Source organism: Nelumbo lutea, chromosome 1 (genome assembly GCF_056320005.1).
Source record: "Nelumbo lutea isolate HS-2025 chromosome 1, American lotus-T2T, whole genome shotgun sequence".
Lineage (NCBI taxonomy): Eukaryota > Viridiplantae > Streptophyta > Magnoliopsida > Proteales > Nelumbonaceae > Nelumbo > Nelumbo lutea.
The window spans coordinates 142127967-142155619 of record NC_142684.1 but is presented as its reverse complement, the minus strand read 5'-3'; the positions used below and the strand labels follow the sequence as shown (position 1 = coordinate 142155619).

The following is a 27653-nucleotide window of genomic DNA, read 5'->3' as shown; positions in this document are numbered from 1 at the left end:
TAAGGCAAGTAATGCCATACTTTTGTTTCATTTCTTTTATATAAAAATAAAAATTTGGTGGTGCACACAAGTTCTGAAAACTACCGCAATAATGATGGAAGTTTCGAAAGGGGTGGAAGATTATCATTAATTCCATTCACACCAAGACCGTAGATAGATAGGGCTGGCCGCAATACATATTCCTGCTGCGTTTAATTTGTGTTCTGTGTGTCTTCAGTTTGTAACCTAATCTTTCATTATTTATTTGTTTATTTTGTTTAAATTGCTATTCAAATTTTCTTTTGATTGCCTAAGTGTTTGCAGATATCTGTGCAAACCTCATCAATTTCGTGGGTTTACTGGTTTTGTTTAGAATGGGAGGTCCCCTACTATCTCTTCTCTTCTTATAGATTACGAAGTTCAATAATATTTATATTCTTTTTCTTTTATAATCACTTTGTTTTATTTAATAGGACATATAATAACAATAAAGGATTAAATAGACAGTACCTTGTTGCAAATAGTAGGGATACAGTTAAGTTAGTCAGATGGTTTAAGTATCTTACCCTTTAATTAAACATATTTAACTAATCAATTACAAGGGCAAGACTTCAGATACAACAGATCGAATAGCACATGCAAGTTTGGAGCCTGCAGAAAACCCTATCGAGCTTCAAGGACAGTAATGGTCTCCTCATCTACTGAGTATAATCCTGTTCCGGCAGTAGATGAATCTGGAGTACTGGGAGCTTCTTTCATTATAAAAGCAGGTTCTTTGGGAGGATGCAGAGCTGTTTCACTGCCTAACATCACAACAACATCGGACATGGTAGGCCTATCTGATGCACTTTCTTGTACACATAAAAGACCAACATGGACGCCTCTCAAAACTTGATGACTAGGATATGAATCACCCATAGCTGAGTCAACTACGTCCAGCACTCTACCTGCTTTCCATAGTTCCCACACCTGAAAATGTTCCATAGTGCATTATTTATCGACAGTGTTAAATAAAGCCTTTTTGTGCCAAGATATGGAAATTTATATTTGTTTCACTTACTTGTCCAATCAAATTCAAATATGGGTCCTTACTGTTATAACCGTTGTTCCTCTTCCCACTGATGATTTCTAATACTAACACCCCAAAACTAAATACATCAGATTTTACGGAGAATAATCCATTCATTGCATACTCTGGTGACATGTAACCACTGCATCCCATTTCATGAAAAATGATAAATTAATTAGAAACAAGAAAATTAAAGGAACTAGCTTGGTTCAAACTTCAAAGTTAAAGCAGTGAATTAGTATTGTCATCAGTTGGGTCTTCGCCAATATGTAGGATTTTTGTTTAGCAGAACATAATCACATCACATGCATGTATGGAGAACATATACTGAATGGGTGCAGAAAAACCATGAAATTTATTACAAATGAATTCAATGAAAAATCCTTCTATGCCAAAAGAAAAATCCAGTACACACTTAATTGTACACTTGTTGATCCATTTCTTGACATGTAGTTTTTATTTTCAAGAATGGATGATGGATCCTACTTACCATGTAAATTAAAGACAAAGTAAGCAAAGTAGATAAATTGTGGAACCCATTGAGATGATGATAACTTGGGTTAGGTAAGTAGAGAGTAACTTACTATGTCCCAACCACTCTGTTTGTATTTCCTTGAATTTGGTTCCCTCCAAATATTCTGGCCATGCCAAAATCTGAAATTTTTGGGTTCATATCTGCATCTAGTAGAACATTGCTGGCTTTTAGATCCCTATGAATAATTCTCATTATGGAATCTTGATGAAGATAAAGGATTCCTCGAGCAATCCCAACTATGATTTCAAAGCGTTTTTTCCAATCGAGGAATGCATTTTTGTTTTTTTCTGTCCAAGTTTGTATCAGATTGTAAGCATTGTAACGAGTCATAGCTTAAGCAAGGCAAAATAATTAATGCATGGTTGAAGTGGAGGCGTACCAAAAAGAAAAGAGTCTAAGCTTTTATTGGGCATGTATTCATACATTAACATCTTCTCTTCTTCCTGAATGCAGCATCCCAAAAGCCTAACTAGATTTCGATGCTGAAGTTTGGCAATCAGCGTAACTTCATTTTTAAATTCTTCTATCCCTTGACTTGAATTTTTTGACAGCCTTTTCACTGCTATGTCCTTTCCGTTGAATAGACGACCCTGGAAGTGCATATATAATTGCAGCGTTGAATCATCCAATCAGTTATGGTCAGTTAATAAGCGTTTTCCTACGATTGAAACTACCTACTGCATGAGTCTAGCTACTAGGATAAGCCCTTATAGTCGACTTTGTTCAATCATGTGAGATGCATATATATATATATATATATATATAGGGGTGTCGATTGGACTGGATTTGGTCCAATCCGATCTGATCCAGTCCAATGTGAGTCCATTACAAATGAACCAGGTCCAATTCAACCTAATGAATAATTTGGACCATTTTGGACCAGTCCAATTTAATGTTTAGACCATCCAATTTATTCAAATTCATTTTAATTTAGATTGGTTTTAACCTAAACCGGGTCCATTGACACATATATTCTTATCTTATATCAATGGACTGGATATTGGCTTAATCCAACCAAATCCAATATAAATCTGTTACGGATGGACCAGGTCCAATCTAATCTAATAAATATTTTGAACTGGATTGATCCAATCCATCTAAATTGATTTTGGACTGGATGGGGTCTAATCCAAAACCGGTCCATTGATACCCTTATATAAAATACACACACAAAATGTACTGATATATAATTAAAAGCAGCACTATACTTCGATTAATAAAGAGAAAAATTACCTTATAAACTGGCCCATAACCCCCTTGTCCAAGCTTGTTACTGGAGGAGAAATTGTCTGTAGCGGCCACTATCACACTTAAATCAAAGAATGGCAACTCTGATTTTATTCTCGTTCCCTCAAGCTCTTGAGAATTAGAAGAACCTTCAAGTCCCGGTGAATTAGTATTGAAATTCAAAATCAGCTCGGGATATCCTTGCTTCATAATTTTATCTGTACAGTATTGTGGCATAATAGTAATCTTAGGCCATGTTTGATTCAATTTTCATTCTTTCTTATTCTTACCCAAAATGAAATTTTAAAATAGACAAGAATGGTAAAAATAGGTGGAATGAGCAAATATTGCTATGAACCAAATGCTTTTTTCCTAAAAATGATTTCTTTTTAGACTAACAAGTGTCCTATATTGCTCATTTTCTCATTCTTTTCAGAATGAGAAAATATTGCTATGAACCAAACACTTTTTTTTTCCTAAAAATGAATTCTTTTCAGATTGACAAGTGTCCTATGTTGTTCATTTTCATTCTTTTAAAAGAAAAAAAAACTATGTTGGTATTCATAAACTGCCAACCTAGGTATCCAAAATTGTTGGCATAGATGTTTACCGGTGGATGGCCAGCAATTAGGGCTGTCAATTGGACTAGATTTGGTCCAATTTGGTCCAATCCAATATTGATCCATTCACAAATGGACTGGACCAATTCCATACAAACCAAGTCCAATCCTGTCCAAATAAAATGCGAATGGAATGCATTGGGTCCAATCCAATCCAAATTGAATCAAACACCAAAATAACATGAGAAATCCAGAAAAATATATAAAAAACTACAACACCTGCTGCAATCTAGTTCAGTCCAATTAAAATCCAAACTAATTGGATTGGGTCCAATCTAATCCAAAGTGAATGAATAAAAGTATTTTTGTAAAAGTGATTTCATAAAAGTGCTTTGATAAGGGTACTTTTATAAAATTGCTCTTATAAAAGTACTTTTGAAAAAATGCTTTTATAAAAGGACTTTTATAGAAATACTTCCATAAAAGTGATTTTACAAAAGTAGTTCCATAAAAGTACTTTCGTAAAAGTGATTTCATAAAAAGGTACTTTTGTGAAAGTACTTTCCATAAAATTATTTTTATAAAAGTACTTTTGTGCAAAAGTACTTTTCATAAAATTACTTTTATAAAAGTGATTTTGTAAAAATGTTTTTGCAAAAGTGTTTTCATAAAAGTGTTTTTATGTCGGGCTTTAGTTTTAATCGGTTTTAATTTGGATAAGGGTTTGGCATCATGATCGGATTACTGGGAATTTGGTTTAAGTCCGATTAAGACCGGTAAGAACATGGACCAATTTATTTTGTATTGGCCAAATCCAATAATTATAACAGACTATCCAAATCTGATTTGATAAGGTTTGGATCGGATTGGATCCAATCCAAAGCTGGTCCATTGACACTCCTATCGGAAGTCAATGTTTTATAGACAGAGTTTCCTCAAAGAATGAAAATAAGCAAGATGGGGCATGATTATTTTTCATACCCTACCTCAATTTTTGTGCTATGAGCTGATTTTTTATTCTAAAATGAATGTGGCCCATGATAAGAATTTTGTAACCAATCTAGTCACGGCTGGAAATGTAGTGAACATGAAAATTGGGGTCCTCACGGATTTTTCAAAAATTAGTGATTTTTAAAAAATCAGTAAATATTGTTATTTGGTATCATTTCTTCCACATAAACCGATTTCTAAAAAATCAGCTTTGAGTCAATTTGGTACTAACTCTCAAGGGTTGATTAATTTTGCATTAGAGTAATTATTCAATGCCATGTTGGATGCCATATTATCCTCGAAAAAACAGAATCAACTGAAAATCAGGAAATGGTAGATTTTTTGAAAATTACCAAAATTGGCCAATCAAACAGAAATTTCAGCACCCATTCCTATAGCAGTGATGTGGCTCCGACATGATAGTGATTTTCAAGTTATCAGCATTGATGCCAAACATATCCGTAAGTCCCATGTCATGGAGTAACCATCGTAACCATAATAGCTCAGAGGTAGTGTCAGCAAGAGCTCTATATTCAGATTCAGTACTGGAATGAGAGACCCGTTTGCTTCTTACTACGCCAAGATATAAGAGAATCACCAAGAAAGAAGCAATGACCAGTAGTGGAGCGTCTATCAGTAGGATCACTGGACCAATCAGCATCAGAATATGCGATCAACTGAAGAGAGGAAGAACTAGAGTAGTGAAATCCATGAAACAAAGTGCCCTTGACATAACGGATGATACGAAGCATAGCAGCATAATGAGTAGTGCGAGGGGCAGACATGAACTGACTCACAATATGAACAACATACGCAATATTAGAACGAGTAACAGTAAGGTATACAAGACTACCAACTAATTGCTGATATAAGGTGCAGTCACTAAGAGGAGTACTGCCAGTGGCTGTTAAATGGGCATTAGGCTCAATCGGAGTGTTAACAGTCTTAGTATCAGTGAGTCCTGCACGAGAAATAAGATCAGTAGCATACTTGGCCTGAGATAGATAATATCACGATTGGTCGGAGGAGACCTTAACGCTTAGGAAATAATTTAGTTGACCAAGATCTTTCATTTCAAACTGTTTGCTAAGAAAAGTCTTAAGAGCAGAAATGCCCTGCAAATCATCACCAGTAATGATCATGTCATCAACATAAAGGAGGAGAAGGACACAGCCCTGAGAGGTCTTACAGATGAACAAGGCATGATCATAAGTGCTAGATTTAAAACCAAAGTGGCAAACAATAAAGCTAAATTTGAAGAACCATGCTCGAGGTGCCTGCTTAAGTCCATATAGAGCCTTACGGAGACGACAAACCTGATTAGGGAGATGATCATAACCAGGAGGGGGCTGCATATAAATCTCTTCAGAAAGATCGCCATTGAGAAAAGCATTCTTAACATCCATCTGAAATAGCTGGAAATGCTTAGCTGCAACAATTGCAATAAGACTGCGAACAGAGGTGAGACGGGCAACTAGGGCAAAAGTCTCATCATAATCAATGCCATACTCCTGTGTGAACCCTTTAGCTACCAATCTAGCTTTATACCTTTCAACTGAACCATATGCCCGAGTCTTGATTTGTAGACCCATTTACAACCAATCGCGTATTTATTTGGAGGCAGGTAAACTAAATCCCAAGTGTGAGTGCTTGTAAGAGCTTGAATTTCTTTTTCCATTGCTTTTTGCCATAGAGGGTCAGTACTAGCCTCGCGATAGGTGCAAGGTTTGTATAAAAGATACAATGGTAGAATAACAATGAAAATCACGAAGAAGGACGAAAGGTTTAGTGACCCTACCAGAATGAAGGAGTGGAATATCAGAATGGTCAGGGTTGAACTCATCAGGAGCAATCAAGGGCTCAGAAGAAGGCAGAGCTGGAGGATCCATAACCAAGGTAGATGCATTCGGAGAGGTTATAGGTTGTGCAGTACTGTTAGAGCTATCAGAGGAAGAAGTAGTCGGATCTGTAGGTAAATCATCAGGAAAAAGCAAAATAGTAGGATCAGTAAAAAAATGTGAAGATGTCGTGGTAACTCGAAATGGGGAGAGACTTGAGAACATTTTGTGTTCCCAAAAGGTAACATGACGAGATATGCGAAGTCGTTGGGAAAGAGGATCCCAACACCGATATCCTTTATGTTCAATACCATATTCGAGAAAACAACATAGACGTGCTTTTGGTTCCAATTTGGTATGTTCATGAGGTTGTAATAGAACAAAACAAGCACAACCAAATACACAAAGAGACTGGTAATCAGGGCAATGGCCATACAATCGTTCCTAAGGATAAATGTTACCAATAAGAGGAGAAGGAATGCGATTGATGGTATAAACAACAGTGAGGGCTGCTTCCCCCCCAAAAACATTCAGGACAAGAGGAAGAGATTAAAAGAGTTCGAACAATATTAAGAATATGCCTATGTTTTTGTTTTGCATGGCCATTTTGTTGAGAGGTACCGGGACAAGATCTATGAATGATAATTTTATTTTGTGAAAGAAATTGGGTAAGGATAGAATCTCTATATTCCATGGCATTATTAGTGCGAAAAATTTTGATGATAGAGGAAAACTGAGTTTTGGTCATGGTGGCAAATTGAATATAAATTGCAGGTAATTCAGATTTATTACGCATGAGATAAATCCATGTATGTCGAGAGAAATCATCAATAAAGATCACAAAATAACGTGAACCACCCATGGTATTATGAGGCGAAGGTCCCCAAATATCAGAATGAATAATATTAAAAGGTGTAGAAGAAATAGAATCACTTATATTAAAAGGCAAAGCATGATGTTTTGAAAGAGGACATAAAACACAATCAAAGTGTGTTGTTTTAACAGGACCCAAACATCCGTTAGAAATTAAAGATCCTAATCTAGAGGTAGAAATGTGACGTAGGTAAGAATGCCAGACACTAGAGGTGACAACAGCAGCAAAAGATGGTAATTGAAGAGATGATAACTCAAACAGTCTCCCAATCTTACGGCCTGTCCCAAAGATCTTCCCTGTCCGTGGATCCTGTACAGTACAACCACGACTTGAGAAATGTATTTCAAAACCAAGTTCACATAATTCTCCAACAGATATAAGATTTAGAGATAACTGAGGTACAAAAAAAATGTTAGGAAGTGACAAACGAGATGTTGGAATAGTTCCTACACTTTTGATAGTTAAGGTGGAACTATCAGTAGTATGAACAATTAGTGCAATAGAAGGATGTGACTTGGAAGTAAACATGGATGAATTGGATGTCATATGATTGCATCAGGCAGAATCAAAATACCATGATGAGGTAGTACCTGGAGTGACGGACAAGAATGAATTAGAAGGCATACTAGAATCAGGTTGGAGCTGGTGAAGAAGAGCTTGGAGTTCTTTAAGAAAAAAAATTTGGAGAGGTGTTATAAGAAGAATCCTCTGTGGCAGTAGTTGAAGTAGAACTCGAATCTTGAGAACCCATGGATGAGGACTTCCATCCAGACGCCTTTTTGGCTTACAAGTGGCGGCACTTAGAAATAATATGACCAACCTTCTTGTAGTAATTGCAGAAAGTCCATTTTGAAGATTTAGAGGAAGTTGATGTAGCAGACATACCCGGAGTAGCAAGAACATCAGTTGATAATAAGGATCGCTCATCTCGAAGTGATTTTAGTCGAATTTCTTCAGATAGCAAATCTTTGATTACAACTTTAAGGGAAGGCAATGGGCTATGATGAAGTAGAGTACCACTAATAGGTTCATACTCATCCCTGAGAGTCATCAGAAGATGCCAAACATGTTGGCGATCGCGAAGCTTAGAATAAGTAGTAGCGGCAGAGGTACTATCCCATTCAAGTTCACACTGTGCTAATTGATCCCAAAGAACTTGTGATTCAGAGACATAATTGTGAATGGTCTGTTCAGGTTGCTATTTCATACGGTGAAGACACCTATAGAGCTGAAACTGATGTACATCATCAGAAATAGAATAACGAGCTTGTAAGAAATCCCATACCTCTTTAAGGGAGTCATATTTGCGAAATTCCAATTTGATGCTTGCAATACAAGTATTGCAAAACCAGGTCAATATTTGATGATTTTTCCTGTCCCATTTTTCTATTCGTTCAGCAAATTTTTCTTCTGTTTCATCAGCAATTTTAGTAGGTTTGGGAATCTCACCAGTCACATATCGCCATAGAAGGCGACCCTTGAGAAAACTGCACATCTCTTGGGACCATAAATCATAATTTGAGCCATCGAAGGTAACAGTGATGGGATGAGAGATATGTTGAGCAGCTTTAGATGAATCCATGAGGAGAAACACGAATCTTTGGAGCAACACAAATCACGGGAAAAATCTTAATGCTGACCTTAAAAAAAAAACAAACTTCACAGAATCCCTGTCTTCTTCGTCGGGGCAACCTCAGTTCTGGTATTCGCAGACGCCGTTGAACGTAACCTTCTTTGGCAATTCGCAGACTACAAGATGTAAACCAAGTTGATCGGGGTCTCTGAAGGGATAGCCACTGATGTCAAGAAGCTTCACCAGATGCAAGCCGCTGGAACTTTGCTCTTTCCTATGAAGCAAACATCAACCTGGTACTCGTCCTTTACTAGAAAACAACCCGAAAGAAGGCTGATCGAAACAGTCCTTAGAGAATCACCAAATCAATCTCAGAGATTACAGAGAAGATATGTCTTCTAATGCACTTCATTCGAAGTAGACAACACCCAAGAGAAAGAGCTTTCAGCAGATCTAAGATCAATCCAGCTATGATACCATGATACGAAAAACAAAGAAGACAGATGGAGAAAATAATAATTATTGATATATAATTCAACAGGTTACAACCCTATTTATAATAGAGCTAGGGATACAAGGTCAGCTACCTAAATTAGAATACAAAAAGGATATGTACTGCTAATTTCAATAGGACTATCTCTCCTAAAATTAAGGAGATAATGATAGAATACTGATTTCGATAGGACTATCTCTCCTTAATTCTAGGATACTAATGTGGATAGAATATGCTAACATCCTAAATTGTCATTATTAAATGCCTTGGACCCAAATTCTCAGTTGGCCTGATGATCAACCTATGCACAGGCAATTCCAGTATATACAATGAGAACAATTTAGTTACCAAAAGAAATGATCAAGAGTCTTTATAAAAGTCACTAAGAGAGGTATCTAGGTAACTCCTCCATGTTTTCTCCACATAGGAATGTAAATCCCGCCATATGGTGGTAAGGGATCCCTGGGTTCATACACTCTGTAAGGCATCCAAAGGTCGAAAAATGAGAATAGGAGTGTACAATTTATTTGAAAGTGAGTCTTCCATTGACATTATACAAACAAATATTTCTAGGCAGATTGGAAGTGACTAACATCCATTGGAACTGTCAAACTCATTGAAATATACAGTTAATTTTTCCGACAAGGTATTTTGTTTTGCTAGGCCTTCAGTGTTTGAATAAAAATGAAATGGAGAAATCTCGGCTCTAAAAATTACACATAAATTTCAGTTATTTCTTTGGAAAGCAGATTGGGGTGCTATTGACAAAATAAAACATTTGCCAAGTAAGATCGAATGTGTCAAACTGTCAATTGTGTTGATGGATTACAAAACAAGGGAACTTCATACATGAGGTTGTAAGTCAGAGGCAACAACAAAAAATTATGTCCATGACCAAACAACAAAGGAAAGGAGATTTGAATACATGGCATACTCATACTGTTTCATATCAAATCCTCGTTAATGTATCCCAACAAAATCCTTCAAACGGAGAAGGGGTATTAGATAGGGAGACCCTTTCTCTCCGTATATCTTTGTCATATGCAGTGAAGCGTTATGCAATATAAATTTGGAAAGAGAATCTCAACTGGGCTTTAAGGCTTCTAGAAATGGACCTAATATTCCTATCCTACAATTCACAGATGACTACATTATATTTGCTAAGGTGGATCTAAACAATACTGCTAGAATAAAGGAAATTATAGAATTATATGCGGAGGCATTTGGACAATGCCCAAACTTTTCAAAATCTACCATATTTTTCTGTTCTATTACCCATAATAGATTTAGAAGGGTGATCTCAAGGATATTGAAAATCTCGATGAAAAAGAGAAAAGAATTAGCAGGATGGAAGAGAAATACTTTGTCAGTTGCAGGAAGAGTTACCTTGCTTATCTTCTATTAATATGATGCTTCCATATTTAATGAGAGTATTTAAATTCCCCAAGGATGTAATATAAAATATTGAAAGGAAACAAAAGAACTTTTTATGGAACAAAGGAGATAGTAGAGGTCTTAGTCTTGTTAAATGGGATTTAGTATGTGTTAGCACCTGATTTTTGCTCGGTCTGTTGCTTGAACCCCCAACTCACCCCAAATGCTTGATCAGACCCTTTCAATCTCTCTGCAACACTCAAATACCCAAAAAACCCGAATTTCGCCCTAAAAGTCCTCAAATATATCCACAGTTAAATCTACCTAATACCAAACCGATGGCCCTGATCAGCCCAGTCTATGGTTTAACCCTCAAATGGGACATTACCCTCAGACCCCAAACATCCTAATTAAAATACCTCCTCATAAAATTTCAGCTTAAGATTCCTCCGTTTATCCCCTTCATCAAGCAAAGATTCTATTTCTGTGCCTCTCGTTAGTTTAAACACTTGGAATACAAATTCCCTTGATCTTGACACATCTAAACCAATCAAATCACACCATTAAACTCTAGATACATCAAAACATCTGCCCATAAAGTCTTAACCCCAGATTCTCCCATTTGCCCTTCCATTAAACTAAGATTTCGTTCTATGACATCCCGTTGACCCAAAATTTTTCAATCATGACCCCCTGAACCAACCAAACACCATCATTAGACTATGGACGCACCATAACAAGTGCCCATAAAAATTTTAATCCAAAAATCTCCTATTTACCCTCTCATCAAACAATTATTTCATTTCGATACCTTTCGCACCCATAACCCATATGCACTTGATCGAGACTCATTTAAACCAATCAAACCTTGCCAATCACCCCAAAATTCTAGAAAACTCCTACATGTGAAATTTCAGCCCAAAACACCTCCATTTATCCTCAATCATACCAAGATTCCATTTCAAGGCTCTGGATTGACTGTATTCCTAATCTACCCGATCCGGGTTTAGTTGGCCCAATATTACCTTGTCAATCACCTTTGGCTATCCAAAACCCCTACCCTATGAAATTTCACTCAAAACATTTGTTTACCCCTCCATTACAACAAGACTCCATTTCAAAGCTCCAAATTGACAGAATTAATCCCTTTCCAGATCTGCCCAATTTGAACCCAGTTAGGCCAATCCAACCCTACCAATCAACTCAGAATGTCCGAAAGCCCCACCCTATGAAATTTCAGCCAAAAATACCCTCATTTACCCTTCTATCTAAAAAGATTATATTTCAGTCAATCTCATCGGTCCGCACATGCACGACCCCACTCTATGGTCAAATCCATCTTAACCCTCCATTTTTTGGCCCAAAAATCCCCACCATTGAACCTGAATCCCCGGTTTTACCCCTAGACCCGGTTTGACCCAAATATTTCAAAATTATAAAAATTCCCTTCAATACCCCCAAAATTACAAAAATGCCATTAACCTTAATAAATACAGAATTAGACCTAGCAAAAAGTTGACCCAATTCATGAACCCGACCCGACCCAACCCGAAAAAACAAGGTTAGGGTTTCATATTTAGCTACCTGAATGTGAATGACTTAACCCGACCCAACCCGAAAAAAACTAAGTTGGATTGGGTTAAGTCATGGGTCAACTCGCTAACTTGATTGTCAAGTCTAAGTGGGACTATTTATGCATTGCTAGAAGTTTCCACTCTTTTAATTTTTTCTATTTAGTCTTTACTTTTTATTGTTTAATCTTTAAATCGTTAAATGTTCAAGTTTTTTATTTTACATTTAAAATTTTAAGGTTAATTTCTTTAATTTTGACATTTTTATATACTTTTTCTTTTTTTTTTTTAATTTCAGTTATTTTTTAGAATGACCCGAATTAACCCATGAGTCAATATTAAGATCAAGCATTTGATAACCCAACCCGAAATCAACATGAAGTATCTTAACCCAACCCGAACCCGACCCACCCAACCTAAATGCCAGGTCTATACAGACTTAACTTTTCAATTACGGAGGATCGACTGTTCACCGTCCCCTTCCTCGCGACAGAGCGGCGGCAACCTCTCCTCATCGATCTCTTCCTCTCCGATTTCTTACTCCCCTTTTCTTCTTCTTCTTTCGTACTTCCTCTCTGTTCATTCTTTGCCGCGTTGTAGCGGCAGATCGAAGTCCTTCTCCGTCTCTCCCTCTCATTCTCTCTTTAATCCTTCTCTTTCTCTTCCTCCTCTCCCCTCTCATTCTTCCTCCCCTTCTTCTTTTTCTTTCCTTTTTTCCTCCACCCCTCCTCTGTTTTTTGATTGGTCGAGATCACCGCCGCCGCTACAGCTTCCAGCAGCGGTGGTGGATCTCCTCTCTCTCTGCGTCGTTCCGACCCCTTCTCGATCAATCCATCTGCTGCAACTAGTTGCAAGCGTCCAACCTCCAGCAACAACCTGCCCATTTCGTTACTGCAGCTGCGGATCTGAGCCCGGTGGCAACTTCCCCTCTCTCACTCTCTTTCGTTGGCGATTTCCTACCATTCCAAGGAGCTAATCCAGCTATTGTCACCCACGGAGCTGTAGCAATATTCTGGGACGCACTCCCTGACTGTCGTCGTTCTAAAGAGAAAGCTCCAAAGCGAAGATCGTGAACCCCCCCTGTTCGACTCGACAGCTACTTTGGGGCTGAAATCTCAACCCAGAGATCGTTAGAGCTGGTGGTGAGGATATCGCCGAGCCAGCTTCTGAGAACATTTTGACGCCAATCCAGCCTAGGTCTGCCATAGTCTTCGGTTGCCCTTTTTTTCTCATTTTGTTCTCTTTTATAATATAAAGAATGTCTGTAGTCTTGCTTTTCAAGAGGTAATCGATAGCTTCTACATCTCTAGTTATTATTTGTTGGGCGTGGGTCTAGCCCATAAGGGGTCCACCCACTTTTATTTGCTACCAAAAGAGCCGCATGGCGAAAGCCAAAATGGCTTCCACCTCTTTTTTTATTTGGGCATCATCTCATTGTAACCATTGGTTATAAGAGGGGAAGGATAAGAAAACAAAAGATATTTGAGGCTTTTCTGATTTTTTTGAGTTTTGTGAATAAGAGAAGAAAAGCTAATTCTTATTTCATTCAAGACCAAGTTGGGAGGTGTCTTTAAGCTGAGGTTAAGTGTTAGAGTCAAGAATCATTATCTAATTCAAATTTCTTGATTCTTGATTCTTCTTCTTCTCAGTTCAGATTTATAGCAATTTGGTGAGATCTAAATCTCAGTTTGTGTTGTATCCACCTTGCATTTGGTGATGTTAATGTTGTTTTTGTGAGTCAAGGGTTATTTCCTTGATGTTTGTAAGTCTTTAGTTGCAACTAGAGAAAATTATTGTACCCATTAATTTCTGAATTAGTGGAAGAATTTTATGAACCATAGGTCCCGTGGTTTATCCTCGATTTTGGGGTTTTTCACGTAAAAATTTGGGTGTGCTATTGTGTGATGATTATTATCTATTTTTCTGTTACTTGGCTGAATTGTTTACTTGTTATCATTGTTGTTGGCATACCCATTTTCACACACAAACATAGGGGAAAAGTTCTTGTTATCCTGGAATTGGTTTTACACTAATTTCTACTACTATAGTATAACTTCCCCAACAGTGGTATCAGATCCATGTTGATTGAAATTAATTGTTTGTGTTGATACAAATGGAGGAATCCTCGGGTGTTATGATAAAATTGACTTCATCAAATTATGCCATTTGGAAACCCAGAATGGAGGACATTCTTTATTGTAAAGATTTGTACCTACCCATAAGAGGTGATGAAGCAAAGCCAAGTGACAAGTCAAGTGATGAATGGGGAATCATGCATAGGAAAACTGTAGGCCAAATCTGACAGTGGATCGACCGCAGTATTTTTCACCATGTTGCATAAGAAACTAGGGCTGATGTTTTATGGAAAAAATTAGAGTCTATGTATGAAAGGAAAACAGGTTTAAGCAAGGCTGCCTTAATTAGAAAACTTGCACACTTGAGATATAAAGATGAGACTAATATGTTTGAACATTTGAGTGATTTTCAAGCTTTGATAAATCAATTGACTATTATGAAATTGAATCTAGATGATGAAGTGCAGGCCTTATTGTTATTTAGTTCATTGCTTGACAGTTGGGAAACCTTGGTGGTTTTAGTCAGTAATTCAGCCCCTAATGGTATAGTAACTATTGACACGATCAAAGATGCTTTGTTGAATGAAGAGTCCAGGAGGAAAAAACAAGGGACGTACTCAGAATCTCAAGCTCTTGTGACAAAAAAGAAAGAAAGACATGGAAGAAGTAAGAGCAAAGGTCCCCGTAACAAATATGATAAATCTAGAGGAAGGTCCAGGTCTAAGAAAAATATCATTTGTCATCACTGTAATAAACCGGGACATTACAAAAATGAATGCAGGATTTGGAAAAGAGAATAAGGCAAAGGGAAATGTGAAGGCAAGAAAGAAGAAAAAGATACTACAACTGTTACAGCCAAGGGTGATGTTGTTATTGTTTGTAATGATAATTATGTCAACTTTTCATGCCCAGACAGTGATTAGGTCATAAATGCGGGTGCTTCTTTTCATGTTACTCTCCATGGTGAATTTTTCACAACTTACACTATAGGTGATTTTGGATATGTTCGTATGGGGAATACTGGTGCATCTAAGATTATTGGCATGAGAGAAATTTGTCTAGATAGCAATACTGGTTGCAAATTAATTTTGAGAATGTTAGACATGTTCCTGATATCCGCCTAAATCTGATTTCCACTGGCAGGTTAGATGATGAAGGTTATGCAAACACCTTCATTGATGGAAAATGAAAGTTCGATTGGGGTTCATTCATTGGGGCAAAGGGAAAGAAGTACAATACCTTTTACGTGATGCAAACAAGGTTGAACAAAGGAGAGGATAATGCAGTTCATGATTCATCCATTGAGATCTGGCACTAGAGGCTTGTGCATTTGAGTGAAAAAGGGCTTCAAATATGTTCCAAAGAAAATCTTCTTCCTGATATGAAAGGTATGCCTCTTGAAACATGTTTACATTGCTTATCTAGCAAATAGAGTAGAGTTGCATTTCATAAATTTCCTTCATTTAGAAAGCCCCATATTTTATATTTAGTTCACATTGATGTTCGTTACATGAAAGATAGATCTCTTGGTGGTGCATTATATTTTGTGACATTTATTGATAACCATTCCAGAAAAGTGTGGACATTTGCCTTGAAATCTAAAGATCAGATGTTGAATGTTTTCAAGTATTTTCATGCCAAGGTTGAGAGAGAAATATGGAATAAGTTGAAGTACATCCGAGCTAATAATGGTGATGAATATAGGGGTCATTTTGAAGAATATTATAGGATCCATGGTATTAGACTTGAGAAAAGTGTTCCTGAGACTCCTCAACACAATGGAGTAGCAGACAAAACAATTATTGACAGAATCAAATGCATGCTTTCTCATGCTAAGTTACCTAAATCCTTTTGGGGTGAGGCTATAGAACTACAGTTGACCTCATCAACCTTTCTCCTTTAGTTCCTTTGAATGGAGATACTCATAAAAGAGTTTGGATAGGGAAAGCCATATCATACAGTCATTTGAAAGTGTTTGGCTGTAGAGCATTTGTTCATATTCCTAGAGATGAAAGATCCAAGCTTGATGACAAGGCTAAACAGTGCATCTTCTTAGGCTATGGGCACGAAGCGTTTGGGTATAGGTTATGGGATCTAGTGAACAAGAAAGTGATAAGAAGCAGAGATGTTGTATTTCTTGAGGATTAAACAATTGAATATATAGAGAAAATTGAGAAGCCATAATTCTCTATTGATGTTTCAATTAACTTGGATCCGATTTTTCCACTTACAGTTGATGGTGATCATGGGAGAGTTGTACCAAATGAACATGATGATATAATTAGTGATGAAACTCCTATAAATGAAAGTATAGAGGAAGTATAGAATGAGCAGGTACCTCCAGTTCCTTCACCACAAGTTCAACTTAGAAGATCAACTAGAGAGAAAACCTTCCACTAGGTATCCTCCACAAGAGTATATAATGCTGATAGATGGGGGAGATCCAGAGACTTATCAAGAGGCTATGTCACATGACAAGAAAGATGAGTGGCTGAAAGCAATGCAAGAGGAATTAAAATCCTTGCATGAGAATCACACTTATGATTTGGTGAAATTACCAAAGGGAAAAATGGCACTAAAAAATAAATGGGTTTATAAATTGAAATCTGATAAGAGTGTCTCACAACTAAAATACAAGGCAATGCTGATTGTGAAGGGTTTCAGTCAGAAAAATGTATCAAGTTTGAAGAAATATTCTCTCATGTGGTGAAAATGTCTTCTATTTGAGTTGTACTTGGACTAGCTGCAAGTCTAAATTTGGATGTTTGATCTGAAGACTACATTCCTTCATGGTGATTTGGAAGAAGAAATCTATATGGAGCAACTAGAGGAATTGAAAGAAAAAGGAAAATAACATTTGGTGTGCAGATTAAAGAAAAGCTTGTATGGATTGAAACAAGCACTAAGACAGTGGTACAACAAATTTGACTCCTTCATGGATGATCATGGGTACACTAGGACTACTTCGGATCATTATATATTTGTAAAGAAATTTTCTAATGGCAATTTCATTATTCTCTTGCTTTATATATGTTGATAGTTGGCCATGCTTCTAACAAGATTGACAGGTTGAAAAAGAGCATAGCAAGTCCTTTGCAATGAAGGACTTGGGACCAACTAGACAGATTCTTGGTATGAAGATCTCTCGAGATAGACAGAATGGGAAGTTATGGTTATCTCAAGAAAAATATATTGAGAAGGTTCTTGAGAGGTTCAACATGAGCAATACAAAACCAGTGACTACTCCACTTGCAGGTCATTTCAAGGTCAACACTAAACAATGTCCTACAAGTGAGAAAGGCAAAGCAGAAATGAAGAAAGTGCCTTATACTTCAGTAGTTGGTAGTTTAATGTATGCTATGGTGTGCACGAGGCCTGGCATTGCTCATGCTGTTGGTATAGTTAGTCGGTTTCTCTCTAACCCCGACAAAGAACATTGAACAACAGTAAAATGGATATTCAAGTATCTCAGATGTACTTCTCAAATATGTTTATGCTTCGGGAATGGTAAAGTCATGTTGGATGGGTACACTGATGCAAACATGGCTAGTGATGTTGATTCCCAAAAGTCCACTTCGGGATACTTAATGACTTTTGCAAGGGATCAATTTCATGGCAATCCAAACTTCAGAAGTGTGTTGCATTGTTCACTACAGAGGCTGAATACATTACAACTACAAAAGCTTCTAAGGAGATCATATGGTTGAAGAAGTTTTTATAAGAATTGGGAATGAAGCAAGAAAGATATGCTCTCCATTGTGACGGTCAAAGTGCTATCTATCTCTCTAAAAATCCAACTTTCTACTCAAGATCCAAACACATTGATGTAAGGTACCATTGGATTCGGGATGTATTGGATATGAAGTTGTTGAACATTAAGAAGATTCATACTGATGAGAATGGTGAAGATATGTTAACAAAGTCCTTGTCTAGAGACAAATTTGAATTCTGCAAAGAAGCTGCGGGCTTGGTGAACCCCCCATATGAGCTGGAGGGGGAGGATTGTTGGGTGTGGGCCTAGCCCATATGAGGGGCCCACTCACTTTTATTTGCTCCCAAAAGGCTTCCACCTCTTTTTTGATTTGGGCATCATCTATTTGTAACCATCGGTTGTAAGACATGAAGGAGAAGAAAACAGAGGATATTCGAGGGTTTTCTGGTTTTTTTGAGTTTTGTGAAAAAGAGAAGAAAACTGGTTCTTATTCCATTCAAGACCAAGTTCGGAGGTGTCTTTCAAGCCTGTTCTTGATGAGGTTAAGTGCTGGAGTTAAGAATCCTTCTCCAATTCAAATTTCTTGATTCTTGATTCTTCTTCTTCTCAGTTCAGATTTATAGCAACTTGGTGAGATCTAAACCTTAGTTTGTGTTGTATCTACCTTGCATTTGGTGATGTTAATGTTGTTCTTGTGAGTCAAGGGTTATTTCCTTGATGTTTGTAAGTCTCTAATTGCAACTAGAGAAGACTATTGTACCCATTAATTTCTGAATTAGTGAAAGAATTTTATGGACCATAGGTCCTGTAGTTTTTCCCCGATTTTGGGGTTTTTCACGTAAAAATTCAGGTGTGCTATTGTGTGGTAGGAGAAAAGTCCTTGTTGTCCAGGAATTGGTTTTACACTCATTTCTACTACTATAATGTAACTTCCCCAACATTGTTTTCCTTATATGATATTGTTGATAAGAGGTTTATCAATTTCATTTTGCTTTTATTTCTTTCTCTATGAATGTTAAGTCCTGTTTGAATGAGGAAACCCATGAGTTTCTGGTTCAATTAAGTTTAGTTTTTCTTAATCATTTCCTTGTAATAACTTGTAATATTTGTCGTGTTTACAATTGATTCGAATGCAAATCTTTACTACGTCCTTAAGCTGGGAGCAGATTTAGTTCTTTTTGTGTTTTTATTATTATTGTTTGATTAGGTTCATCTTTACTGAAGAAGCCTATTGGATTTAGGCCCTTTGAACTTTGAAAGAGGAATCCAGCTATTGTTGGATGGGGACTGTCGTGTAAAGTTGGTTGCAATAGCCCAAATACAAGAAAAAAGGGGGAAACAAAAAAAAAAAAAAAATCATAACAAGAAAGAAAAAAACAGAGAATACCAGCCTGAGCATTCTCCTACGGTCCAAAGATTTGAATTTCCTCTCTTTAGATCATTCCAGCGAGTCCGAACTTGGGGCTCTAATAGAAATGGGGTGAGGGAGCACCCTTCCACCCTTTTGTTCAGGCCCTTGCATCCAAAAGGAGATTGGTCAGCGAGTACGGAAGAGAACATCTTTTCGAGTTGATGGTGGTATGGGTCTCTAATTCGGGTTGAAAGTACAAAGGGGAATTAGAAAAAAAAAAGAAAAAAAAAAAAAGAAAAAATGCGATATCAAATAGAATTCCGATAAAAATTGAAAAGATATAGCAATAAAAATAATAAAAAGTAAAACAATATAGAAAAACAAAAATTGCTATTTGTGCTTGTTATAGAATCCCATGTGGGCCCCACTAATTAGACTTAGTAGAAGGGTACTTAATCCCTTCCCTCTCCCATCCGAGTCTTACCTAGATCGGTTTAGTCAATGGCTTGGGTTATTGGAGTCACTATTAAAACAAAACGGTTTTGAAAATAATTATCGGAGGTCCCATCATCTCCATTTCTGTAACTGATTGGTGACGACTCCAAATTCAGCCCGAGTGAGCCGTTTTCCGTTGCTTACAGTATGTCATTCGAAAAGAAATGGGGGATGGGGTTTGAAAAACCTCATATGGATAAATGAAGCTAGTATTGCTAAGTTGGGCTTGAAAATACTCACACAACCTGAAAATCTATGGGTCCAAATACTAAAAAAAGTAAATACATTAAAAATAGAGATTTCTCGCAAATTAAAGCAAAGAAGTGAATTTCCTGGGCTTGGAGGAGCATCCTTCAATTTCGAAACATTCTAAAGAAAGGAATCTGGTGGAATTTAGGAAATGGAACATGCATAAATTTTTTGTCAACATGTGGTTTGGCAAAAGAGCACTAGTGAATGGGGAATCGTACTCTTAAACTAACCATCAGAATACAATTAATGAGTTTATCACTAATTCAAAAACTTGGGATAAGGAAAAAATTTTAAGCAAGGTAAGCCCTCTGGCAATGGGACCAAACCCATGCAATCCCAATTCCTTCAAGAGTTATGGTGAATAGGATAATCTAGAAATCTAATCCAAATAGTGGGTATTCCATCAAATTGACTTACACCCTCCTAAAAGGCACTTTAGATGATGGTGTGAGAGAAGAGATTAAGCAAAATCTGGAGACTAATCGCCCCCAAAGTTCACTATTTCATATTCTTAGTTCTATAGAACAAATTGTTAACAAAGTTGAGGCTAAAAAAACTAGGCCTTGTTGATAATGTAGACTGTCCGTGTTGTGGAAACGAAGAAGACTTAAAAAAGTAAAAAGTGATTTCGAAGAATACTCAAGTGCATGTCACCCAATATCCTCATATGCCTGATAGAGGAACAAAGATGAACTAATCAGATGGACCTGACTGGGTAATGGTCTAGTCAAGATTAATTTCGATGCTTCCAAAAATGCAGATGGCATCTCGATTGTTGGAGCCATATTAAGGAATGAAAGGGAGCAGATCTTGTGGGTGACTTGTAGGAATATTGGAGTGTGTTTGACAAATGAGGATGAAGCATGGGCGGCTCTCGAAGCTCATCTCACTGTAACCAAATTCCCTTAGTATAAATATATCATAGAAGGGGACTCTAGACCTTAACATCTCCTCTTCTCATGCGCTAAGGGAAGCTTGAAGATCATCTCCTTTGTTACATTTGTTTTTTTAATGCTTGGGGTCATTTTACTGAGCGTCATGCTTCCTTGTAAAGCTTGTTTGATTTTCATGTGTAAGTTTCTTTTGTTTCCTTACTATTGTATATAAAAAAAAATAAGAATATAAGTGGGTACTTACTGAATCTTCATGGAAGCCATTGATGGCTTTTTGAATATGGTGATCAAGCAACTATAGCATGTAAAACGAATGTGAGAGAGAGAGAGATTTACCTTTCCTTTTTCTCTTCCACAGAAAATAAGATCCACATAGAGCTAGGAAGAGCAGTACAGTAACAAGTATAACAATCACCAACATCCGGGCCTTGCCAAATCCTTTATAATTTCTTCTTGTCTGTGCAGCTACAAGGAAAAAATTTCAATTAATGTCTTCATTTATCTCATTTTGATCCATATGTACATATTGATGGGTGTGAGGTCTATTATCTAGACTGCTCCATCTGGTACTGCCACTGCTTGGAGGGATGATATGGCCAATCCTAACCAACTACGAGGTAGAGGCTGTCTAGTGGGTCACATATTCAACCTCAGAGTATATCATTAATTTGTCCCATTAATGATAGTTGTTCGAAGTTTTACTCCTTTTAAATATGAAACGTGCTCGCAAAGAAATTGGAAAGAGTCCATGGGTTCAAAAACTTCAACATGTGGAAGGTACCATTCGAACTTTTGAATTACTTTTTATGTGGAAGATTCTTTAAGTTATTTAAGCTGTGTTTGTAGAATTTCTTAGGAACTTTCCCTTGGGGATACAACTTGAACTCCCAGTCTCCCAGGCTAGATGTACTTCAATTTGAACTTTCCCTTAGGTGGGTTCAGGATGTGATTTGTTAAAATTTGAATGGGCCTCCCCAAAAAACCCACGCCCGATGCGTATATTCATCAAATCGGGTAGGAAATCAACTTTTCCCTCAACTTTTTATTTCTCCTTTTATTTTCTGTCAAATGAAATATATCCTTAATGTAACAAAAGTTATGGCACTGGAATGAGGACTTCGAATATTAATAGAAGAAAAACTTAGATATGACCGGCTTAGGGTGCCAAGATAAAATTCAAATCAGCCCGGCACCCTACAACGTCCCACAACACATCTCTATTGTCTATTGAGAAAAAATGATGATAACAGACGGCGAGGATGTGCTGTGGCACGTTGTGGGGTTCCCCCTTCTGGGGGGATGATTTGAACTGGCCAAGATCTGGGCTGAGGTTCAGCTATGGGCAGTTATTGGGTCACACATTGGTGAGTCAGCAATTTTTTATATGGCTGAATTTATGGTTTAAATTGTACAATGGATATGGTATTAAATAGGACCGAGTAGTCAAGCAAGATTAAAAAATGGGGTTAAAAGGGATTCATGTAACCAATCTCAGGACATCGCTTAAATGATGATGAATTGATTCCTGAAAAATGGGGTTTTGTCAAAAGCCCGATTCAAAAACCCAATCTCAATTCAGTGTAAAATCTTAAAATCCACCCCAGATTTTCTACCCATTCTCTACCCGCCCCGTGAATTGCAGCCATACATCTCTCAATTCATTATAGAATTGTATGGTTTCAATTGACGGCGGGAAATAGGAAAAGTGAACAGGAAATCCCGATCAGGTAACTTACTTGAACCCCTGCTATTTGGAACATGGCTATGTTTTGAGGTTTTGGCATATTAGAGAAAGATTTATCAAGAGAGAGGAAGAGAGAGAGAGAGAGAGAGAGAGAGAGGGTAAGCAATGCACCCACTCTCCCGTCCTCGTCCTCCACTAATATTTGCTCTGGCGTAGGCCGTGCAGGAGCAATCCCTCAAGCATTCCTTCTCGCAGTCTTCCAGCGTCAAACTCGTCTCCACCCGTGAAGCCAAAGTATCCGGCAGCTTCAGGCGTTCCAACTTCAGGAATCCCTCTCCCTGCCCTCACGCCAACCTCCTCCTTCCCTCGCACCCCCTCGATCGGTCTCTCAAGTACCAGTCCACAGGGGAATTAGGTTGGAACCCTGCCACGCACGTACACTCAAAATTATATCTTGTGATACAGTTACTATATGGTCCGCACCGTCCGTATTCGTCGCATTGGTCCCTTGGCGCCTTCCAGAACGCATTCCACCGCCGGTCATTATTGATCCATATCAGCATCTGCACCGAGCCTTGTGGGTCGATCCGTAATAAGTAATTCTCACGTGTTGGGTCGTCTTGGGACTTCCAACACGTTAATGACCAGTTTAGACCGGTTTTTCGGTTCAAGCCGAGACGCATACCAGGAAGCTGGGTATGTGTAGGGCAGTCGAAGCTCTGCCATACAATAATCCCTTGATGACTGAGAACAAGATTTCCTGAATCTAAGAGCTTCGCGTCCAACCTATTGATGGCCACCGTCGTCGTATCATTTGTCGACCAGAGAGGGGAAGAAGCTTGTTTCCGATGTTGGTCGTAGACGACGAGATTTCCGTCTGGATTGATGGTGAAGACTCCAGTGGAACCCTTAATTGGGGTTTCTCTGTTGGCCACAGAGACCATAGTCTTTTCTGTCAGAACTTCAATTATTGAATTATTGTTCATAGGTGACAAAAATTCGGTTTCCTGGATGATAATTATTTTCCAAAGTTATGATTTGTGATATTTGATGCTGCTTTTCAACTGAATTCATAGTCGAATAATCCTATCAATTGGGCGGAGCCGAGGTGGAAGAACGAAGTCGTACATGCTTCAAGATCTGAAATCAAGAAAGTGGTCAGAGTCACGATGAGTTATTCCTGGATAGGTATTCCGATGTTCAAGTTAGTCAAGAATAGGGGGCGGTCGGGCTGAGTAGTTAGAGAACGGTGCTAGTCCGAGCAGAGTAACAGTACGGAAGTCAAAAAATGGATTCCTTACCTTGAGCGGGAGGTACCTTTTTACCCGAAGATTCTTGTCCTGGTCGGATGAGACTTTTGGGGTTGTCGGGATGAGGTTGCCCGTTGAGGTCTACGGGATAAATCTTGATCCCCAACAAAGTTGTCCTCATTCATAGGATGATCTCCTATCTTGGTCGTGCTTATCTGTATGACGTGGTGCCGACGTGGCTGAAGAGATGAGCAACGCCGTAGAGGTGACGTGGTCGAAGAGATAGGATGACCACGGAGGTGACACATGGTGCCCGGGGCTAGTTCAACCATAACCCAAACACCACTCCCCTAGTTCCGAAGTTGAGAAGTGTAGTGCTCGGCCTCGGTGTGACGTGGAAGAGTTCTTTGGTTCTCAGTTGAGAAATTCAAGTCTGAAGGTTTTTGAGCATGCCATTTGAGTGGAGGACCTTTGGATTGAACTGGTTTTTGGGCGAACCGGCCAGTTCGACGCTCGTGTCGTGGTGATGGAAGCGACGTTTCGCCTTTTTGAGGTTACATGCGTGCGAAGGTTAGTGGCATTGTTTTGTCTTTCCGAGTTGTCAAAGGGCGGCGTTTGATCTATGCCGTTGAACTTGCCTTGATCTAGATCATTGGGAGTCCTATAAAAGGGGGGAAGAGCATTTCCCCTTTGCCATTTGCGAAGGAATAGCTTGTGAAGCTCGGCGAGAAGTAGTCTTCGATTGCTCGATGTTTGCTTCAGTTCCGCGATCTTAAACCTTCGAAACTTGGAAAGATGTCTTCCTCGTCTTCCCGCTCTTCTTCCTCTTCTTCTGCTTCCTCTTCTTCCACTTCCTCTTCTTATTCTAGGTCTGAGCTGGAGTCGCTCACCGAGGCTACCGCACTCGATGTTCGTGAGGTTGATTCCCAAGAGGCCAAGGTCGAGGACTTTGAGGAGGTCAACCTTTAGAGGGTTGCCGAGGATGAGTAGGTTGAGGCGGGCCCATCAACCAAGGAGGTCGACCTTCCTCCATGCGTTGGTCATCGATTCGGGACCATGTCATGCTGTCTAACACCCGGGGATATAGCCCATATCTGAGCCTTGTACTACATCGCTAAAGAGTTTGAACTTAGGTGCCCGAGAACTAGTGAGAGGCCTATAGATGCTCCGTCGGGCGAAATCTGTGTATGAGAAGAGCCTAATGGCTGGGCTGAGGTTCCCTTTGCACGAGGGCCTTGTCAAAGTGTTTAGGTGGTACTGGGTACTGCATGTTCAGCTGATGTCGAACTCCTTTAGGTTTTTGATCGGCCTTTTGTCCTATTGCTTCGTCCATGGCCTTGAGATTACCTTGGGGATGGTCACCTACTTCTTTCAACCGAAGCACCACCAACATGGCTACTATTATTTCTCAGTTTGATAGTGCATTAAGGTGCTAGTCTAAGCCCCATCTTGTATGAAGCACTGGAAGGAAAATTTTGTCTTTGTGCACTGTCCCAGGGGCTCGCCTTTGTCGGCTGACCTACAGAAGTCGAGGATGAAGGTGAAACAGCCCAAGCTGTCCCAACTTTTAGAGGAAGAGAGGGCGGTCATAGGAAGGATTGGGGAGATTGACGTAATGTATTACACATCCTTCCCGATGTTAATCTGCACTGGATTGATGAGCAAGAAGACCGGTCTGTTTTCCATTCTTTCCCACTTGTTTGAAACCAAAATGGTGAAATTCCACATTCCAACAACTGATAACTATAATTCCACCTTTTTCCCATCCTATCTAATTAATAACATCTCATAACTAACAAGATAAAAGAAGAATATTTGAAACTCTTATGTAGTGTAATTTCTTCAAATCGGATACTCAAATTCACGTCTTCACCCATGCTTTCCCTCAGCTTTCTTTTCCTCCCTAATTTTCTATCAAACCAAATACAGTCATTGGGAATCTGAGAAAGTGATGGCAGTGATGTGATGGCGTTGAATTAATAACAGAAAAGTTAAACATGACTTATGCTGCCGACATATGGGATTTACCCATGGGCAGTTATTGGGTCACACAGTCACATATGGGTGAGGCAACAGTGTTTTGATATGATAAAATTCATGGCCATGTAAAAGATTAGAGCCCCCTCATATCAAGGCTGGGTGTTTAAATGGGCGGGCCCAAATGGAGATTGGTCCAACCTCATATATTTCATATAATTGAGAGAGAGACAGAGAGGGTGAGATCAATTTTTTTTTTTTTTTTTAGCGTCAGGGTGAGATCGACTTAGGTTATGTTTGGTTTGAAGGAAAAGATAAGGAAACCCATAAAAGATCTGTAAAGGTTCTCCACTTTCTTTTTCTTTTCCTACTTTTTTCTTAAAACCAAACACAGCCTTAATAAAAAACAGGAGGAGGAAGGTGAGTGATCGGTATAAGTTTGAGAATACCTAACTCTATTGCATCCATACGTAGGTATAGATCTTGTCCCCCTTCCGCATACTCTCTGATATCCGTTAAGTCCCCGTACCAAGCGATGCACCCACTTCCACTAATATTTGCGCTGGCGTAGGCCGTGCAAGAGCAGTTCCTCAAGCATTCCTTCCTGCACTCTTCCGGCTTCAATCTCGTGTCCACCCTAGAAGCCAGAGCTGTATCCGGCAGCTTCACGCGTTCCAATTTCAAGAACCCTTCTCCCTTTCCGCACTCCCACTTCCTCTTCCTCACGCACCCTTCCGATCCATCTCGCAAGTACCAGTCCGCCGGCGATTTAGGTTGGAACCCCGACGCGCACGTACACTCAAAATTATTGCTTGTGATACAGATGCCGTACGGTCCGCATCGTCCGTATTCGTCGCACCCGTCCTTTGGCGCTGACCAGAACATGTTCCACCGCTGGTCTCTGTCGATCCATGTCTGCCGCTGCACCAATCCGGATTCGTCCAACACGAATCTCGAGTAAATAGAGGTATTATAGATGCTGTAGGTCAGGTAAACCTCGTCGCTTGTGTTTACGAATTGGTAACTGAAGAGGTACGTTTGGGACATCTCCGGTACTCCGCTCCAGCCCACACCATTCCACGGACCACTTCTCCAGACTCGAACCGAACCCTTGTACAAGAAGGACTGTGGCGAGCCCTGTGGGTCAATCCGGAATGAGTATTCCCCACGTGCTGGGTCGTCTCGAGACTTCCAAGACGTTAGTGACCAATTTAGACCGGTTTTTCTGTTCAAGCCGATACGCATACCAGGAAGGTGGGTATGTGTAGGGTAGTCGAAGCTCTGCCATACAATAATCCCTTGATGACTGAGAACAAGATTTCCTGAATCTAAGAGCTTAGCTTCCAACCCATTGGTGGCCACCGTCGTAATGTTTGTGGACCAGAGAGCTTCCTTCCTATGTTTGTCGAAGACGACCAGATTTCCGTCTTGGTTGATGGTGAAGACTACTCCAGTAGAATCCTTCATTGGGTTTTCTCTGTTGGCTACCCATACCACAGTCTGTTGTTTAACTTTGTTGTACCATATCCCCACGTACCTGTTGCCGTTGGTAGAACTTTCGGGGCTGAAGAATCCTAACGCGAAGTGCCCTCCGGCAGAGACCAGGACTTGGCCGTCCGTGATGGGTTGATTCCCATTTATGGTGTCAACGGAAGTGCACATTTGGAAGAGAAGGAAGAACAACATGGGACGGAGTACACATTTCTCGGGAACCATGGTGTGTCAACGGAACTATGCTGAAATCTAATTATCTGATGATGAATACTTGTTAATATATGGATCACATACACTATTGTCATTATGTTAATGTATGGATCACATCGTATTAATTGGAACAGTTATTGCCAACCGAATTAAATGAAAACTTGATAAAATATCTTG

At 38.9% G+C, this 27653-nt stretch overlaps 1 protein-coding gene and 1 long non-coding RNA gene across 5 annotated transcripts; one reads left to right on the top strand and one right to left on the bottom strand.

The window, feature by feature from the left end:
• Window positions 1-458: 458 nt before the first annotated feature.
• LOC148878017 (G-type lectin S-receptor-like serine/threonine-protein kinase RKS1) lies at window positions 459-27653 on the bottom strand. 3 transcript variants are annotated; one of them, XM_088947885.1, is made up of 7 exons: window positions 26222-27653; window positions 21198-21326; window positions 2817-3028; window positions 1963-2173; window positions 1633-1870; window positions 1040-1190; window positions 459-948 (listed from the first exon to the last, which is right to left on the bottom strand). In XM_088947885.1, the coding sequence occupies exons 1-7, from the start codon at window positions 27486-27488 to the stop codon at window positions 643-645; spliced, it is 2514 nt and encodes an 837-aa protein (XP_088804011.1). In that variant the 5' UTR covers window positions 27489-27653; the 3' UTR covers window positions 459-642. The 3 variants fall into 3 exon arrangements, with proteins under 3 accessions (XP_088804011.1, XP_088804019.1, XP_088804029.1); XM_088947893.1 differs by lacking the exon at window positions 21198-21326; XM_088947903.1 differs by lacking the exon at window positions 1040-1190 and having other exon boundaries at window positions 809-948.
• LOC148878018 (uncharacterized) lies at window positions 12552-21139 on the top strand. Of its 2 annotated transcripts, XR_016099993.1 has the most exons (3): window positions 12552-13280; window positions 15302-15546; window positions 20729-21139. It is a non-coding gene; the product is annotated as an uncharacterized LOC148878018 (long non-coding RNA). The 2 variants fall into 2 exon arrangements; XR_016099990.1 differs by lacking the exon at window positions 20729-21139 and having other exon boundaries at window positions 15302-16712.

Excerpts from the sequence above, each read along its gene's own strand:
- LOC148878017 (XM_088947885.1), bottom strand. The coding sequence starts at position 27,488 with ATGGTTCCCGAGAAATGTGTACTCCGTCCCATGTTGTTCTTCCTTCTC. Across the intron at positions 21,327-26,221 it reads TATGGATGCAATAGAGTTAG|CTGCACAGACAAGAAGAAAT; the intron begins GTATTCTCAAAC and ends TTTTCCTTGTAG. Across the intron at positions 2,174-2,816 it reads GTTATGGGCCAGTTTATAAG|GGTCGTCTATTCAACGGAAA; the intron begins GTAATTTTTCTC and ends ATGCACTTCCAG.